The 18,499-nt window shown below is 38.7% G+C and overlaps 1 protein-coding gene across 6 annotated transcripts in view; it reads left to right on the top strand.

The window, feature by feature from the left end:
* The window catches only part of adamts18 (ADAM metallopeptidase with thrombospondin type 1 motif, 18), a 102,605-nt gene that overhangs the window by 9,134 nt on the left and 74,972 nt on the right, over positions 1-18,499 (top strand). For all 6 annotated transcript variants that reach the window (XM_034201285.1, XM_034201281.1, XM_034201280.1 and 3 more), the window contains exons 4-8: positions 6,700-6,982; positions 7,804-8,018; positions 15,224-15,307; positions 15,414-15,573; positions 18,246-18,351. In XM_034201285.1, coding sequence (XP_034057176.1) covers positions 6,700-6,982; positions 7,804-8,018; positions 15,224-15,307; positions 15,414-15,573; positions 18,246-18,351 — 848 coding nt within the window. The remainder of the gene's footprint in view (positions 1-6,699; positions 6,983-7,803; positions 8,019-15,223; positions 15,308-15,413; positions 15,574-18,245; positions 18,352-18,499) is intronic.

Below are 18,499 nucleotides of genomic sequence, written 5' to 3'. Positions count from 1 at the left end.
TATGTTTAGTCTGTGTTGCCTTGGATGAAACATCAGCTCAGTAGGTGTTTCAAATAAAATGCAGAGCAGTTGATTGTGAAATACCAAGTCCTCAGCTAGCGTTTGACAGCCTTTAACACTGAATCACATTATAGTGAAATCCATGTGGTCTTTATCTCAGTTTCTAGTATAGCATAAACTGGAAAATACGGAGAGGGGTCAACATGTGTCTTCTTTTTAGAAAGAGTGAAAGTATCCTCAGCCAGTTGTATAGCTAGAGGGGCAGTTGCCGTTGTCACTGGTGGTGTTGGTGTCAAGTCAATAATGAGTTGTTGTGGATGTGTCGAAAGGAAGTTGTCATTACAATTGTCTACATGGGCTACATTGTCTTTCAGAATCCCCTAACTGTTAGTGTTGCGTATATGACAAGTTAGTGAAGATAGCAGGACCTTGGGTAAATGAACACAACCGTAGTGGCTTCTGTGTGGCAGAGGGTAAACAAATGGTTGCTGTAGAAAGATGGATGTCTAGTCTTTAAGGTTCAATGTGATTTCAATCGTCATAAACATTAGAAGTCATTGCTACACAAGGCCAATAAGCAGTAAATGTTTAATTGTGTGCTGTTAATTTCATTAAGTTGTGAGAGTTTTATTTGGAAACATGGGATGGATATGGAGGAAGAGATCTTCTTCTTCTTCGCATGTTGCGACTGCTGTCGAGCATTTGATCCAGATTTTTGGAAATAACCTCAATCAGTGCAGACACTAAGGGTAATGATGCGGTGAGGAAAATAACAAGTACTTTGGAAAAAAAACTGTTTACAGAGAATGTCGGGGCTCTTACGAGATGCCTATTTTACCCAGCCAGCTTAATGGGTTTTTCAATCTGGGTCTGATACTCATAATTGGCTATTCTGAAAATGGGCGATGCTAATTTGGAAATTGCCACCTCAGTTGTCAAGAGTTTGTCATGTTTGAAAACAAGCAATATGGGGGCAAGCTGAACTCTTCTAACTTTTTTCAAAATGTACATTGCAAATATTTGTTCTACTGAAACACATAAATAAGCCCTCTGAAATTAAACCAAGGGTGAAGTAAAACTGTGTTTCTCATGAACCTTCGGCTGCCTTCCTGTCTTGAAGCTGCTGTATTGTGTTGGAAGCTGACTAGAAGCCCAGAATGTTCAACCTTATAGTTGTTCTTTTTAATGGACGTTTGTAGTTAACACCTTTTTATAGAAAAGCCGATCAATATCAGACCTTTGTTTAACTGAGAACCTTTTCAACTTTCAGTACATTTTTCTTCTCTGGGTATTTAGGTGTGATTCAAACAAATGACAGCCTTACTCTAAGTTCATTTAAATTATAGAATTTGCATCACAGCAGCAATGTATTTCCAACTCAATAAATGTGTTAGGGCTGCTCTTACGTAGTTAAAGAGCAATTAAGAGCACTTTAAAGGAGGACATTTCCATTTGCATGGGCTGGTGTGGGAGTAGTCCTCCAGTTCCCTGTGGTGTCTACACGGGATAGCAAGTGGGGCCGTGCCCAATGGTTCCAAATGACAAAAGACTCACGCAACACCATCAATTTCTCTCTTTGTGTGTGCCCACCTTCGCTATGTTCCCTAGACATGCTTAGAGGGTGTCAGTAGGTTGTTCAAAGACAATTAGTGAGCCTAAACAGGGACTGCAAGACTCCGGGCTATTGACACATTGTGAGACTAATCAGTCGTACAGGACGAGGGTTATCTAGACATAATACCACTAAAGGGGTGGTTGTTAACGGCCTAGCTGCAGTTCACGAATCCTGATTGGCTTTCCCAGTTGCCCTTTCAGACATGAAGCAGAAAAAAGAGATTGACAGTAAAGGACGCGTTCTGAGCTTATGGTAATTTGCCCCTGGTAGAATTTACAGAAGGCACGACATAACACGAAAACACTGCGGTCATGTTTGCGCTTTGTGAAATGGTCATGAAAAACCAATCTCCAGCTATTCCTTACATTTGACTGGCGGTTGGCGCCATAAACGACAAGTCCCCAAATCTTGTCGCCTCGCCAGATATTTTGTTTCTGTCTTCGTGTAAATGACCATATGGGTTCAATTGAATATTATACAGACTTCGGTTCTAAGGCCGATGGCAGGGTAAAGTCTGTTTAATACCCACTTCGAATAATTTGCACATTTGCTGTCTCACCTACAGCTCCTTCTGGTAATGTCAAGATACAATTCAGGGATATAGTGCATTTGTGAAAAGGCTGTGTTGTTTTTCAATCCCAGCTTGTCTGAGCTGTGAAAGGCAATTATTTGAAGTCAAAGAAGGAAAAATTAAACGGATGCAAGGAGAGGGCATTACCCTGTCATTGCTGCTTGGCACTTCTCTACTGTACCATCTTCCTCTGATCCAAGATCCAAAATTACCATTTCTCCTCTACCCAGTCCTTAGCCCTTTTTAAAGACACATCATTCACTCAAGCAAACTGTAATTACTCAGATTGTGATTCTATTGAATAAGTTTGATGCCTGAGGGGCCTCTCTGTGTGGTGAGGGGGAAAAAAATCATACAGGAGCACCGTTCACGTGATTTTCCGCTGAGCTGGAGTGCAGATGTGCTTTAGAGCTCGGTAATCACCAGCTTGGGGCTTCTCGCGGCTCAGCACTAGTCTTTAACAGCATGTAAGCACTTACTCATTTGCCTTATAATATAACGGTAAGAAACCTTAAAAGAGACTAGAGTTTATAAAGAGAGAAGCTAAAGACTCTCTTCCATGACACAAACCATTATGTTGCCAAAGAGAGAAAGCTGTTTGTTGGAGGGGCTTGGATTGACTTTTAGACGAGGAAAGATAAACGTTCTGAGGGCGTTTTTTGCATGTAGAAAAAAGTACTATTGCTGATTGAAAGTGGCCTGTTTAACCTGTTATCTGACCGTGTGAATCTGTGTGTGAGAGTCAGAGAAACGAGTGAGTCTGCAAGTAAACGTGGGAGGAAAGTAAAGTGGTGTTCAGCAGAGAGCGTGCATCCCTTTAATCTAGCCAAGTCTTACAAGTGTTAATGTGGGGAGATAACTAGAGGTATCAACGCTACAGCTGGCCTTGCTCTGGTGTCTGCGGAGGGACGTCTGTGAAACTCTATACGACTCATCATCTATCTATTTCATCTCACGTCATTACATTTATAGGCCAAAGGCACCAATTGACAGATGGAAAAATGTTGTATATGCATTATCTGCATGGAGCTTAATAGTCAGGGGTTCATTGAAGCTCCATCTCAGGACAGATAATTGTCTAGTTGTATGTTTTTTTTTGTCTTCTGGGTTCACTAAAACGTACAGTACACAACGCAGATGGAATACATTTTCATCAATATCGTCACTGTAGTGTTTCAGATGAACATTGACTTTTGATATTAACGAAATGTAAATAAGAATTTCAGTAAGAAAGGTCTCTTATTCTTAGTGATCAAATAAAGAAATGAATGTCTCAATGTTTTAACTTAAATGACTGTCATTAGCAAAAATGTTCTTTTTGTAATTGTTCAATTATCTGCAGTCTCTTGACTTCTTTAAGTCATATTTCAGCAATGAGACGTTGTGGTGGTCTCCTGTTTGTTCTGATTGAATATCTGGTTGGAACAGGATCTTCGGGGTTGATATTCTCGTTTTGGAGCTGATGAGTTTCCTCATCTGGTGGGTCAGGAAGTTGTAGATCCAGATCATCCTCTTCGTCAGTCATTCCTGAGTTGGAACCATTTGGAGTTCCAGTTTAGTCTACTATCCCATCATTAAGGGTGGTTTTCACTATAAGTAATGGGGTTTTTCTGGACGGAAACTATCATTTAAATTGTTTTACTATGTTCAATCTGAATTTACTTTAAAATAAAAACATCTATATTGATTCTGACTTTTCTACATCCAACTCACAGGTGTATCATTGCTTTGAGAAAAAAGATTATTAATGTACCCCTTTTAGAAGTTAAGTTATAGTCATTTGTTCTGGGAATGTCATTTTCGAGCCTGAGACCTGAACAACAGGCTTGGGGCTTAACTGGTTAATAAGCTGAGTATATTCTTCTAAAATACGTTGTTGCCTGAATATCACACTGATATTGTTTAACAGAAGAAGCTTTCGCAAAATTAAGAAAAAATGTAAATCGTGACCTCCTCAAAAGAAGAATATGTGATGATGAGGTGTATGTTTTTACAGGTCAGGTCTGATGCAAAGGCCAGACAGAACGACAGATGAAAAGATGGGCAAATAAGAGGCGACAGCAGTGTATGCTGACGGGAGACACCTCCTTTGACCTCCTTAAGCTCTGTTTTGAATTCCGATGTATTTTGGGAATCTGCAGTCACTTTTGCCAAGGACCTTTTCTTTCTTAAAATCGAGTCTTTGATTTGATATGTTTCATTCATGGCCCACAGGGACGTTTTCTTTCCAATACTTGCAGGTTGAGACTTTCAGTGGGAGCAGGTAGCTGTGGAGTATCTAGCTCAAGGCTGTTTTGGCAGGTATTGATGTGCTGGGGTTCAAACCATGGATGCTGCAGAACAAAACTGCCAAGCACTAGACCATGTGGACCTTACATGTATTCAAAATAATGAAGTTTGACAGTTAACTTCCTGTAAAACTTGCCATCGCACCATGGAAGATTGATGGAAGGAGATAGGGAAGATGATTTATGAAGAGACGAAAGATGTATTGGCAGCTGGAAGGGATGGATATAAGGATAGATGGATGGAATATATAGATGGATAGATGGATATACGGATGGATGGATAGATGGATATACGGATAGATGGATGGATGGGGCAGCCTGCCATGTAACCAGGCAATGTTTTGACAACAGGAGCCTCGCCATGACTTCTCTTTTGTCTTCCCTCTGTTTATTTTGCCACCTGCTACTCTGGGGTGAATGGGATCAGCTTAACAGGAGCAAGGGTTCCGAACGCACACACGCACGCACAAACGAACGAACGCAGGCACGCACGCGCACACACACACACCAGTAGGTTGCTGGTGAAGTAGATGACACGCATTCGCAAAAAGATCAGAGGGCACTGGGTCAATGGGTGTATGTGTATGTTTTTGATAAAGTCAGTGAGCGTGTGCCCTCATGGAAGTTTGTGTGTGTATGTGTGTGATTGCACAGCTATTTTGTGTGCATTCGGGTGCGTTACAGAGGGAATTAGGTTGAATTCCGTAGTCAGACAGAATGTTTAAGGTTCAGTAGCTCAGTAGCTCAGTTCAGAGGGCAGCTAAGGCAACTCGAGTTAAAGTGAGACCAACAAAACACCAGTCAGCTGCTATGACAAAAGAAGAAGAACAGCCATTCTAGTTGCACACACATTTTAGATAAAATCAATTAAATACAAATCTCAGCTCTCCAGGAAAATACTGATTTCACGCTATACTGTCTTCCAACTAAATGAGACATATCCTCCCCTTAACAGCTGTATGCTCTCGCATGTGCACATCTGCCTGATGTTAGGAGAGATAATTGATAAGCGTAGGTGGGGCTGATCTGGAAATGAAATGTGTGTGAGCTCTTGTGAGAGGAGGAATCATTGCTTCATTTAACAGCTACCTCAGCTGCACTGTAGCTCCGTCTAGGCCAGGCAGTGGAGACTTGATAGCTCTGTCCAAGCAAGTGCCATGGTGGAGGTGTTTTTTTGTACAATTTGTGAATGGAAATGACTGCAAAAGTGTGTATATAGGCTGGTATGTCAATAACCAAAGATAGAATAATGTACAGCAGGTGCAATACATATTTTGACGCATATTTCCAAATGCAGTAGGCCTGTTAGCATATGAGGACAGTCATGCAGCTCCAAGGGTCAGAATCAAAGAAGAATCATAGATCATTGTCTTGCTTGGTGCCTGTGATATTGTACATTTACCTGTCAAATAACTATGTTATTTCTAAGGGAAGGTACAGGAGGACCAACAACCTTTGATAATTAGATACACAAGGAAGAATCCTTCGTCCCAAAACTTACAAAGAAACAGATACAAGGCACAAACATTTAGCACAACCTCCAAATAGTTGGCATATTTGCACTTTGTTTGGGCTCTAAATACATTTGAAACTTGAAAGGCACTCAAGGAACCTTAGGTCCTCTGCCAAGGCCAATGTTGCATTCACATGCCCCTCGGATGGTCCTCTTACTGCAAGTTGTGGAGTAGTACTTCTGATTTCGGTGTGTTTATGAGCTTTAATGTGGAAACAACATAGACGCTAACATTTTATTTATTTATTGCTCAACATGTTGATCGCTTTTTCAGAGTTGTTGTTGCTACTGTAGGGGGCCTTCACCTCATTTTTCTGCTTGTAATACATTTTTGTATATATTTCGTTGTAATTTTTGCAGCTCAAGCTCCATATATTGCCAAGTAAAATAAGTTAAACATGGTTAACATCTTCACCAAAATGTGATTGGTTCTTCCTTCGCCCATGCTAATTCCATTGACCAAGTTTTGTGTGAAAAGGGCCAGTAATTGTTCCATAAATCTGCTGGCGGTCAGTCAAACCAAGCAGAAAACATTTCCTCCTTGGCTGAGGTAACTATGGACTATTTGAAAAAATGATGCCATGGTTAGTAGTCAAATAATGTCAAAGATAAAATCTAACAATACCTTCTGCTGGAAAATAGGTGTTGTGTTTTTTGTAAGTAATTCCATTTTTCACTAAATGTCCACATCTCTTGTTTGTGTTTCTTCCAGTCAGGTTTGATCCGTGTGTCTCAGGAGGAGTTCTTGATCGCCCCCCTGCCACAACATCTGGCTCAACAACACAACTACAGCACCCCCAATGGTCACCACCCGCATGTGGTCTACAAACGCTCAGCGGAACACATAGTTCACAGAAGATCAAGCGGGCCATACAACACCAGTTCTGCAAAACCTGACAACCCGTATCTTAACCATCATCATCAGCAGCATGATCACCACGACTATCAGCATGGAAAGCTGCAGAGGCAACACTTTTGCGGACGCCACAAGCAATGTATGTAAGGGCACCTAATATTCATTTTCTCCAGTTTTTTACCAGCACCATTCATGAAACCACGTGTCATAAAACTATAGGATGTAATATAAATTAGAAATACTAATATAATAAATATTAAAAGTAAATCCTAAAGCTTTTTATAACATTATATTCATATTTAAAAGCCTTTAATGATTAGAAAATATTCAATAAAAAATATCATTCTGATATATATTGAAACTAAAAGGTAATCGTTTTTGACTGGTCATTGATTTCTACTTTTGTCTCGAATCTATCCATCTTCAATTAAAAACATGTTGGCCATTCTTTTACACAAATGACAAAAACAATTAGATTATGAAAGGGCATAGATCATTACAAAAAAAATGTGAGCCTAACCTAAAAACAGTTCTGAAACATAAAGCATTTTCGCAGCATTATCACATTGTCATTACATGAAAGGGGACATTTTGTATTTCTAATAAAGCAGTGAACCCTATAACTCTGAGGTTGCTGGATATGTCCACATACATTATGAAGATTAATGTCTGTATTAAATGTTTTTAAGTGCGTTTAGTCCAGTGTAATACAGCTAAATCAGCCTGAGGCTACTTGGTCCACAGGCCAGTTTAAAGTTGTATCTTCCATTCTTGTGGTGAGAGGTAGAAAGCAGCGTGGGGAGTGCATTTCCTGTCCTTTCAACACCAGAGCTTGTACTCCTATCACCCGGCACGAGCCAGGAAAAAGACAGTTCATTCATTTGACCCTCACAGCCATCTCTTTCTCTCCCACTCTCTCCATCTCTCCTCCCTTCCGTCCTTCCCTTTCTGCCCTCCTAGATGCTCCCAAGCCTCCCGCTGAGGACAGTTTCATAATGCCTGACGAGTTTGCGATACCCGAGGCGGAAGGGCCGGGAAGGGCAAAGAGATCACCCATTAACACCAACAGGGTGGGGGGTCTGAATGTGGAGACCCTGGTGGTGGCAGACAGGAAGATGCTGGAGAAACATGGCAGGGACAACGTCACCACCTACGTCCTCACTGTCATGAATATGGTGAGGGCGAGAGAAGGGATGAGAAGGAATGAAGGAAGTGTAACATGAGATAATGATGGCTCAAACATATGTGGGAAAAATAAAAAAGTATGCCATATCTTTTCCATTTGTTCTAACATGGGAGAGTGAACAGACAATAACAAACTTCAAGGCTAGGGTCACCTAACCCTTGGCCATGGGTTGCAGAGCTAGTTCTAATGCTAGCTAGCTTATCTGCTAGCATTTTTCGTTAGCCATTAAACTAAATGCAAAGTAATTAACATTAAAGGAATCCTTAGAGCCAGAATATGTTACTTTTACAAGAAGAAATAGCTTTTTCATTATTTTAAAAGTAAAAAGTCGACTTCAAAAGCATTTGAACGCAGGCTAGCTAATTTTTCATTCACTGAATACTTTTGCTGCTATTGCTTAACTGGTCTGGTATGGACATTAGCTAGTTATGGCTAATATCAGCAAATGTAAGCATGCTTTTATATATTTTGATTGTATCACAACAACCCAGTCTCACGGCATTTCGTGTTATAGTCATGACATTTAATCTATTGATTCGTGTTCACCAACACGATTTTCCCCTTTTTTTCGTGTCACAGAACGATTTTAAAAGCAATGTATTTCTATTGGTAATGTGTTTCGTGCCTGCATTACATCTTTTTGTCCGGTCGGGTCTTGGAAGACCGGAAGCTGTGTGGTTCATAAAAACATGTTCTTACTCAATATCAAGCCACGATTATTGTTTTTTAAATCGTATGATGTCGGACTCTTTTTGCCGTCCGCAAGGAAAATAAATGGGGCTCAGAGCCTCAGAATACTGAAATCTGTATTTTTTTAAATCTTTTTTTCCTTCTAATTTGTTATTCTTTTCTAAATTACACACTGTTATTTGCTCAACAATAACACACAATTATCCTTGTTTTTATTTATTTGTTTAATTCTATAATCTCTGGCTTTTTTGGCTTTTTAAAAATAAAAAAAACGGAAACAGATACACACCCACTGAACTGATTACCCAAGATCCTCAGCTATGGTTTAAGCTCGATGATTGGATTGTTTAGCCGCAATGCACGTTGGGATATGGTGTTTATGCGATATGAAATCCGAAAAACATTAAAAAAAATTAAATAATAATAATACTTTAATCCGAGTGTACTTGCTTTTCTCTTTGGAAGTCATCACATAACGGCATTGTAATACACGGTTCGGCTGCAGTAAATATTACACATCTGCCGTAGTTCTTTATTTATAGAGCCCTGATGAGAAGACTTCTGGACAAACTGGAAGAACTGCCACCGAAACTGAATACGTGACGTGGATCATAAATATATCAGCAATTAAACAACTTAAATTTCTCTTCACACAATACGTCTCCGTGTAGTATCAACACTAATTCGGCTGATAGGTTATATTTACCCCATAACGGTGCACAGCTGATATAAAAGGACTTTTAGGACTTACCCCTAACCCTAACCCTTTTCTTTGAATATAAGAATGTAAATACTGAGTTGAGAGAATAGTCAGGGGTTATGGGTGATGGGAGACACATCTATGGATTCAGAATTTCAATACCTAAATGACGGATATACCTTTCTGTCTGTGATGTTTTACAAATCAGATATTAATGTGTAGAGATAAAACATGTGAAATAATATATCTTGTAAAATTATGTGAAAACATGAATAAAACTACACATCTTCAGATGTTATACATACATAAGTGTCCTACACTAATAATAACAAGTTATTATGGTATTGTATGCTGTGTGTACCTTGTGTGCACCACCTAGTGGTTAAAGCATGTTATTGAATACATTTTTTAATATGTTATATTTGATGAAAACAATATTAAGAGTACATACTTTCAAATGGGGGAAAGTAGAAGGTCAATGATAGAAATATAGAATATAACAAATTAAGAAGATACTATAAGTGATCTCTACAATAAAACAGTTTAGTGCCGGATGTACAAAGATACTAATAGGAGGATGTGCAAAACAGAAAAACAAATTAACATTTAATTAAACATTAAAGAATACTTTAGGTTAAGGTCTTCTTTTAAATAAGAAAAAAGCTTTGGGGGTATCTACAGATAAATATTAAGCCTGACAAAGTACTTAACGTCTAATATATTGCTTTCCTGCAATGTTAACTATGTTGAAGCACTTATTTTAACTGATATTATACATATGAATTATGATTCAAATCCAGTTTTGTAAAGTCTGCCGTGGTTTCGTTCCATTTCAAAGAGCTGTTTGACGCTCAGCGTAACCTTGGTGCACTGCCACTCCAACATCCAATCCCAGAGCTTGAAGATTAATCACGGGGTTTTTCAAGCAAAGGAACTATAGTCCCAAATGATAGTTGAGGATTATGGGTAGTGTAGTGTCTTCGGCCATCATAAACTCTGAAATGTTTTTCGTATTTCATATCGCATTAACACCATATCCCAACGTGCATTGCGGCTAAAACATCCAATCACCGAGCTTCAACCATAGCTGAGGATCTTGGGTAATCAGTTCAGTGGGTGTGTATTGCAATGATTCTCGAAATGACCCTTATAGGCCTACGTCTGTTTCCTGTTACTTTATTTTGAAATTCAGTTCCTGGAGGACGCCAATAAAAGCCAGAGATTATAGAATTAAACAAATAAATAAAAACAAGGATAATTGTGTGTTATTGGTGAGTAAATAACAGTGTGTTATTTATAAAACAATAACAAATTAGAAGGAAAAAAACATTAAAAAAAATACAGATTTCAGTATTCTGAGGCTCTGAGGCCCATTTATTTTCCATTAATCGTATAATGTCTGACATTATACGATTTTAAAATAAAAACAATAATGGTGGCTTGACATTGAGTAAGAACATGTTTTTATGAACCCCACAGCTTCCGGTCTTCCAAGACTCGACCGGATAAAAAGACGTGGTGCAGGCACCAAACCAACCTGATCTCATCAGAATGCGTGACTCCACCACGCAACCTTAACACCACATTGCGTGGTGGAGTCACGCATTCTGCTACATTTGCGTGTCGGCACCACGCAAAAAACCCCAATGTAAAGTGAATGAGGCTCTTTTGTCGTGGTGCACACACGCATTTCTACAACGTCCCGCAGTGAGCTTTTATTCTATAAAACGTTTTTAAAATCTACTTTATAGCTTGTAGTAACTCACGGGAGGCTTCTTTTATTTTATTTGTATTCATAATAATTTGTATTTGTCGTCAGAATGTATTATGGTGCATTAGTTACGAATTTTTGTTCTCAAAAAACAGTGCATTGTGTGTAATACAACTGTGATTTTGATTAAATTAGTTAGTTTTTAAGGAAGGCCAGAGCTTCAGCTGTGTCCATAGATTGTTCCCTTTAGTTAACGTTATTTAAAAGATAATGATCATGTCCCCTTTATTGTATTACGAGCGTCCATTCCCATTGGATAACGGAGAATTTTACACCCGGAAGTGAGTATTCTCTTTACTGTCGATTGATTTTACAGTGATATCTGAACTACTCATCAACTCAAAAACACCAGATTATCCTTGTTAATTACACAACATTGATTGGTTTAAATTGTGTACAATGCTTTTGTATTTTTCCCCTTCGATTCGGAGAAACGAATATTTGTTCGGAGTTTTTGGATGGCAGAAGACACTACACTACCCAGAATCCTCAGCTATCGTTTGGGACTACACCATGTGCTTAGCTTGACAAACCTCGTGATCAGTCCCAAGCTCTGTGATTGGATGTTGGAGTGGCAGTGCGCGAAGTTTACACGGAGCGTCAAAAAGCACCTTGAAATGGAATGAAACCCATCAACGGCACACTATTCAAAACAGGAATCGAACGTGTCCTATCCCCCCACCCCCCCTTAGGTTGCAGGCTCCTCCAACAGTGCAACACAATAAAACAGATACACAGAAAAAATAGTGAAATAGTGCAATAAGAGTCTATATACAGATTGGAATCTTTTTTATTTTTTATTTAACCTTTATTTAACCAGATAAAAGCATTGAGATACAATCTCATTTTCAATGCTGACCTGGCCAAGAAGTTAGCAACGTTACACATAACACACACATATAAAAGAGAACATAACTAAGAAAACAAAAGACAAAAAAGCAGTCACTACATTGTGAATATGATATATTAGATAAATAATTTCTAAGTAGCAGCCAGATGAATGTTATGGATGTTGTTTCTAAGTTCAGGTGTTTCATAGTCTTATGGCCTGTGGGATGAAGCTGTCCCTGAGTCTGATGGTTTTAGTCCGGATGCTGCGGTACCGCCTGCCAGACGGCAGCAGACAGAACAGTTTGTGGCTGGGGTGATGGGGGTCTTTTATAATCCTGAGGGCTTTCTTTAAGGTTAACGTGGTGTTTTTACTCCACTACATTTATTTTAGTTACTTTACAGATTTGGATTAATGATGTGAAATATAAACAACCCTTAAATCAGACTTTAGTTACACCTGAGTAAAATTCAGGGAAGGTGATTGTCAAGTGCCAACAATCAGGAGAGATATTTGATAGTTGGTGCTCGAGAAGACTAAACATTTATCTGCAGATCCGTATAAAGCATATTCATTACTCGTTATTCTCTAATCGTTCATTAAAGACTGCATATAATTGATATTTTGCACATCCCTTTCAAGATTTCAAGATTTTCAAAGGTTTATTGACATATCATATACACAACTACGGTGTAGTTATGCAATGAATGAAAAACTTGGGTCACAGGTTCCTCAACAGTGCATTACAAGACATCTATCAATATGTGTGTACCTCCACCATTAAACTGTCATATTCTGCACATTTCTTATACTATCTACATAAGAGTATAATTAATGTGTATAATATCAGTTAAAATAAATGCTTCAACATAGTTAACATTGCAGGAAAGTTGATTGTCAAGTTCCAAAACAAACCATGCAATATATTAGACGTTAAGCACTTTGTCAGGCTTAATATGTATCTGTAGATAGATACCCCCAAAGCTTTTTTCTTATTTAAAAGAAGACCTTAGCCTAAAGTATTCTTTAATGTTTAAATAAAGCCTTATTAGTTTGTCTGTTTTGCACATCCTCCTATCAGGCACTAAACTGTTTTGTTGTAGATATTATTTACAGTATCTTCTTGATATTTTCTATTCTATATTTATATCATTGACCTTCTACTTTCCCACTATTTTGTATGTACTCTTAATATTTAAATGTTTTCATCAAATATAACACATTCAAAAGTGCTTTACAAAAATGAAAGACATTAAGAAAAATGCATTTTAAACAGTCATTAAAAAGCAACATAATCTTCCTGCATTGCAATTACTCCAAACGTGTAATAACGTGCTTTAACCAGTAGGAGGTGCGGGTTAAAAAACTGTCAAGTTTAAAGTGTTAACAAAATAAAATATACTGCTGTTTCCGGTTTAGTTTACGACGGATATATGTTGTTATTGTTTTGATATTTGTAACAAAAGCGATGGAAAAACCCACAGCAACATAGAAAAGATGGTCTTAACATGACCCAGCGGTCTAGTAGTTAATAAAAAACAATAATATCAAAACAGATTATTACTACTAACTTTATTGTGAAATTAAAACAGAACGGTAAAAGAATAGTTTCCGGTCTATTCTGATGCCCGATCTCTGTAGATAAATAAAGAACTACGATAGATGTGTAATATATTTAATGCAGCCAAACCATTTATTACAATGCATTAATGTGATGACTTTCAAAGAGTAAAGCAAGCACTGCTGAATAAAGTATGATTTTATCTTTTACAAAACGTTTTTTTTCATATGGAATGCTGTTGGAGGTCAACCAATCACAGAGCTTGAGGACTGATCACGGGGTTTGTCAAACAGAGCACATGGTGTAGTCCCAAACGATAGCTGAGGATTCTGGGTAGTGTAGTGTCTTCTGCCATCCAAAAACTCCGAACAAATATTCGTTTCTCCGAATCGAAGGGGAAAATACAAAAGCATTGCACACAATTTAAACCAATCAATGTTGTGTAATTAACAAGGATAATCTGGTGTTTTTGAGTTGATGAGTAGTTCAGATATCACTGTAAAATCAATCGACAGTAAGGAGAATACTTACTTCCGGGTGTAAAATTCTCCGTTATCCAATGGGAATGGATGCTCGTAATACAATAAAGGGGACATGATCATTATCTTTTAAATAACGTTAACTAAAGGGAACAATCTATTGACACAGCTGAAGCTCTGGCCTTCCTTAAAAACTAACTAATTTAATAAAAATCACAGTTGTATTACACACAATGCACTGTTTTTGAGAACAAAAATGTGTGACTAATGCACCATAATACATTCTGACGACAAATAAAAATTATTATGAATACAAATAAAATAAAAGAAGCCTCCTGTGAGCTATAAAGTAGATTTACATTTTTATAGAATAAAAGCTCACTGCGGGACGTTGTAGAAATGCGTGTGTGCACCACGACAAAAGAGCCTCATTCACTTTACATTGGGGTTTTTTGCGTGGTGCCGACACGTAAATGTAGCAGAATGCGTGGTGGAGTCACGCATTCTGGTGAGATCAGGTTGCACCAAACATACTACCAATAGAAATACATTGCTTTTAAAATCGTTCTGGATGACACCAAAACAAGGGGAAAATCCTGTTGGTGAACACGAATCAATAGATTACATGTTGTGACTATAACACGAAATGCCGTGAGACTGGGTTGATCACACACATTATTGAGTCAGCTATCTGACTTTGTAACCCCTCTCTTCTGCTGCGCTACATTTTAGCCTGTCATATTGTAATGGCTAACTTTGCCATGTGACTGCTGGTTAGCAAAAGTTAGGCTAGCAAGCTATGCTTGGATAACATGTTACATTGAGGAGAATGTTAGCCCTTTTGTTTAAAGTAGTTTTTCAGTTTAAAAATGGCATGGTTGTTATCAAAACGTTTAACTATTTTCTACAAAAGATACAAATAAAACACCTAGCTAGGCTACTGAATGGTCTTAAAATCGGTGTAGGCACATACAGAGTTTGACTTTAACTCCCATTTTTTTAGTTCAAAACATGTCTATGATCTAGGTAGGGGAATCTCTTCTGCTGTTCTACATGCAAGCTAACCCAGATACAAGTAATATGCATCCTACTTAAGGCTAAATAGGGGAGCTTAGAATAATTAGAAAACCAGAAATATCTGATTATTTTCCACTCTTTTTGCAGGTTTCCAGTCTTTTCAAAGATGGCACGATTGGGTCAGACATCAACATTGTGGTGGTTAGCTTGTTGCTACTTGAACAGGACCCGGTGAGTGGATCAAGACTACAATTAGTCAGAAAATGTGTTGTTTAGCACTTTGCAACTGGTGATTGACTCTTGCTCTGTGTCTTTATGTCTTTACTTTCATTTCCAGCTGGGTTTGACCATCAATCACCATGCTGACCAGTCCCTCAACAGTTTCTGTCAGTGGCAGTCAGGTCTAGTGGGGAAAGGCGGAAAACGACATGATCATGCTGTTCTCCTCACCGGACTGGACATCTGTTCCTGGAAGAATGAGCCCTGTGACACCTTGGGTAAGTATGCTAATGAGCTGCTTATTTTTTAGGCAAATGGGAAGACAGTGTGGAACACTAGGAGTTATTGTCTGTGGTGATAACTAAGAATTCCTTGGTTAACAATGACTATTGTAGTTTTGGGAATCTAATCAGGCATAAAGTTGAGACTCTGTGTGGACATTACAACAAGCAGTGAAGGAAGTATGACAGGGAAGACTGACACTCATCTGTCACTGTGACCAAATGCTACCTTTTATTGTAGTTTAAACACATTTTCCAAAAACATTTTTTTTTAAGATTCTAGATTGAAATGTGTCATATGCAACATAATTACATTGTAGTTCTTCGTAATAATACATCTTGAGTCCCAAAACACAAAAAAAGAATAGAAAATATTTCTGCCATTGTGCAAAAAACGTATGTGTAAAACATAGAAGTCTGGAAAAGCAAAATCAACATATGGCAAAGCATAACGCTTCACTGCATCTAACCAGCCTTGCACTTTAAGATAAGGATATTATGTACAGTTTACATCTTAATGCTTGTATGAACAACAGGCAGCTTGAACAACATACACGAAGCCAACTAAGCTCGACTAATACCATAATCATATTGCTTTCACACCACTAATTGTTAGTAATCTCAGGGCAGCACATTATCTCATTAGCCACATGAGGTGTGAAAGGTGACCCACAATCATAACTATTTATTAACTATAGAACTGTATTTGTACTTGTGTTGTTAAAGTGTAACATCTGGATTTTCAGCGCATTCATCAACTATTGATGTTTCTACTGTGCATGTCTTATGTTTTTGGGTCCATTGAGAGAATATACGGCCAGAAAAGACAGTGAGAAAAAACAGGGATCACAGAATATTTTAATTTGTCAGTTATAGAAAATCCCACATAATTTATATTTTTCCTAATGCTTTCAAGGTCCACCATCAACAGAATCCCCCTTTAAAGTCATTGTCAACCAAAGTCTAGGAACAAGCTTAAACATCTAATCAAATCTACATTGTGACTGATAGCATTAGCATTTTGGAAGCTTTGACAGTAAAACATGGAATGTGTAGAGTGTAAACCAGGCCTTTCACAATCTCCCAAAAAATCCCACAAGACATTACATTCATTGATAAGGAATCATACATCAGCTAGGCGCCAATTTTGTAGCTTCAGACTCATCAGCTGAATCCAACATCTATGGGCATATCTCTCTGATGTTTCATGGCAGAGAGTGAGAGTTCTCATTAGCAAGAGGCGCTTTCACACTGCGGTACTTTTCCCACAAAGGTTCATGTGAACTCTTGTATCGCGTTCACACCAAAAAGAGCCGGTACTAAAATTAGTTCATGTGAACCTTTTTACCCCCTCGAAAGTCCCCGCTCGAGAGCAGGGACTTTCGAGCGGCTCTTTTGTGAGAAAAGAGCTACATTTCTGATTGGCTGGAAGGATTGCAAACCACGCCCCGTAAAACTCCCAAAAAGTTTTGTGAAGCCGCCATTTTATTATCCTCTCATTAGCATTCGCCCAGCGCAGAAACGCAGAGAGACTAACTTATGGCAACACAAAATAAAACATGGCAGTGGTGGAGATGAGGAGGTGTCGGCGTTCTGGCGATTTACTCGGAAGGCTTCAGTAGAAGCTGCTGGGAGTCCCAGCAGCTTCTACTGAAGCCAGTCCCCAACTCCGGGGACTTCCGGCCGGGGACTTTGGGCGGCAGTATACGCCGTGAAGTGGTTTGCGGCCTGCCAGTAAACCCAAAGCAGAAGAAGAACAAGTGACGTCAGCGGCTTCATTTGCCTAATCCACCCCCAGGGACTTTTTCCAGTGTGAACGCGATCTGTACTTAGTTCATGCGAACTAAAGAGTTCACATGAACTAAGTTCACATGAACCTTTGTGGGAAAAGTATGCAGTGTGAATGTGACTATAGTGAACGTTTTAACAGTAAAACATGGAATGTGGAGAATTGATTATTCCCAGGCAAGTGTGCTTGATTTCACAATCTACCAAAAACTCCCACTCGACGTTGATACAGTAACTTGAAGCTGGCAGGAGCTGACAGTAGTGTATGAAACATACAGACAATGCTAACTCCACTCACATTATTCCTATAGACTCCTCATCTGAATCACACGTGTAGAGCGAATCTCCTTGTGTTTTTTTCTCCTATAGAAGAAACATCTAAGTGTTGAAAATCAATGCTCCGGATTTCCGCCATTTTGATACCATCTTTTCAACGTAGTGCGAGCAGTGTTGATTGGCGTGGCACTAGGCCTGTGATATTTGCAAATTTCACAATTCATAGATCAAGAATTTCTCAAGGTAAAAATAGTTGATCTGCTTCCATCACCTTTAATACAAGGAGTTATTTGTTCTGGGAAAAACCATGTCAAGCTAAATATTAATGATAGCAGGTATTTGCCTTCGTCTGGAGGGAACTTTAAATGAAGTTGGCAAGGGCTTGTGAGTTTGCACCTGGTGTGAAATCCCCCTCTGTGCATTCACGTACGCAATATGATAGACATTTGTTGCCTGCCAAAACTGTCAAAGGTTTTGACAGAAAGAATGTTCCCCATTGCAACACAAATAAAAAGATAATGTATTTTTGGACGGATTGGAGTGTAGATTTTGTAATCTTCTACTTCTAAGACATTATCTCTCTTTGTCTTTGTTTTTCTATGAAGGTTTTGCACCCATCAGTGGTATGTGCAGCAAGTACAGGAGTTGTACCATCAATGAGGATACAGGACTGGGCTTGGCCTTCACTATCGCTCACGAGTCCGGACACAAGTATGTTCAACACAAATGTGCATCGAATCAATCTTAAAAACACAACACAGACTTGAACAGAGGACCTTATGTCAGACTTTAGTGTCAATTCTGAGCAGAACAGTATACCAGTCACTATATTGGCTCTGTGCTGTGAGAATGAATCTAT

Source organism: Gymnodraco acuticeps, unplaced genomic scaffold (genome assembly GCF_902827175.1).
Source record: "Gymnodraco acuticeps unplaced genomic scaffold, fGymAcu1.1, whole genome shotgun sequence".
Lineage (NCBI taxonomy): Eukaryota > Metazoa > Chordata > Actinopteri > Perciformes > Bathydraconidae > Gymnodraco > Gymnodraco acuticeps.
The sequence above is the reverse complement of the archived record's forward strand: the minus strand, read 5'-3'. Positions and strand labels throughout refer to the sequence as shown.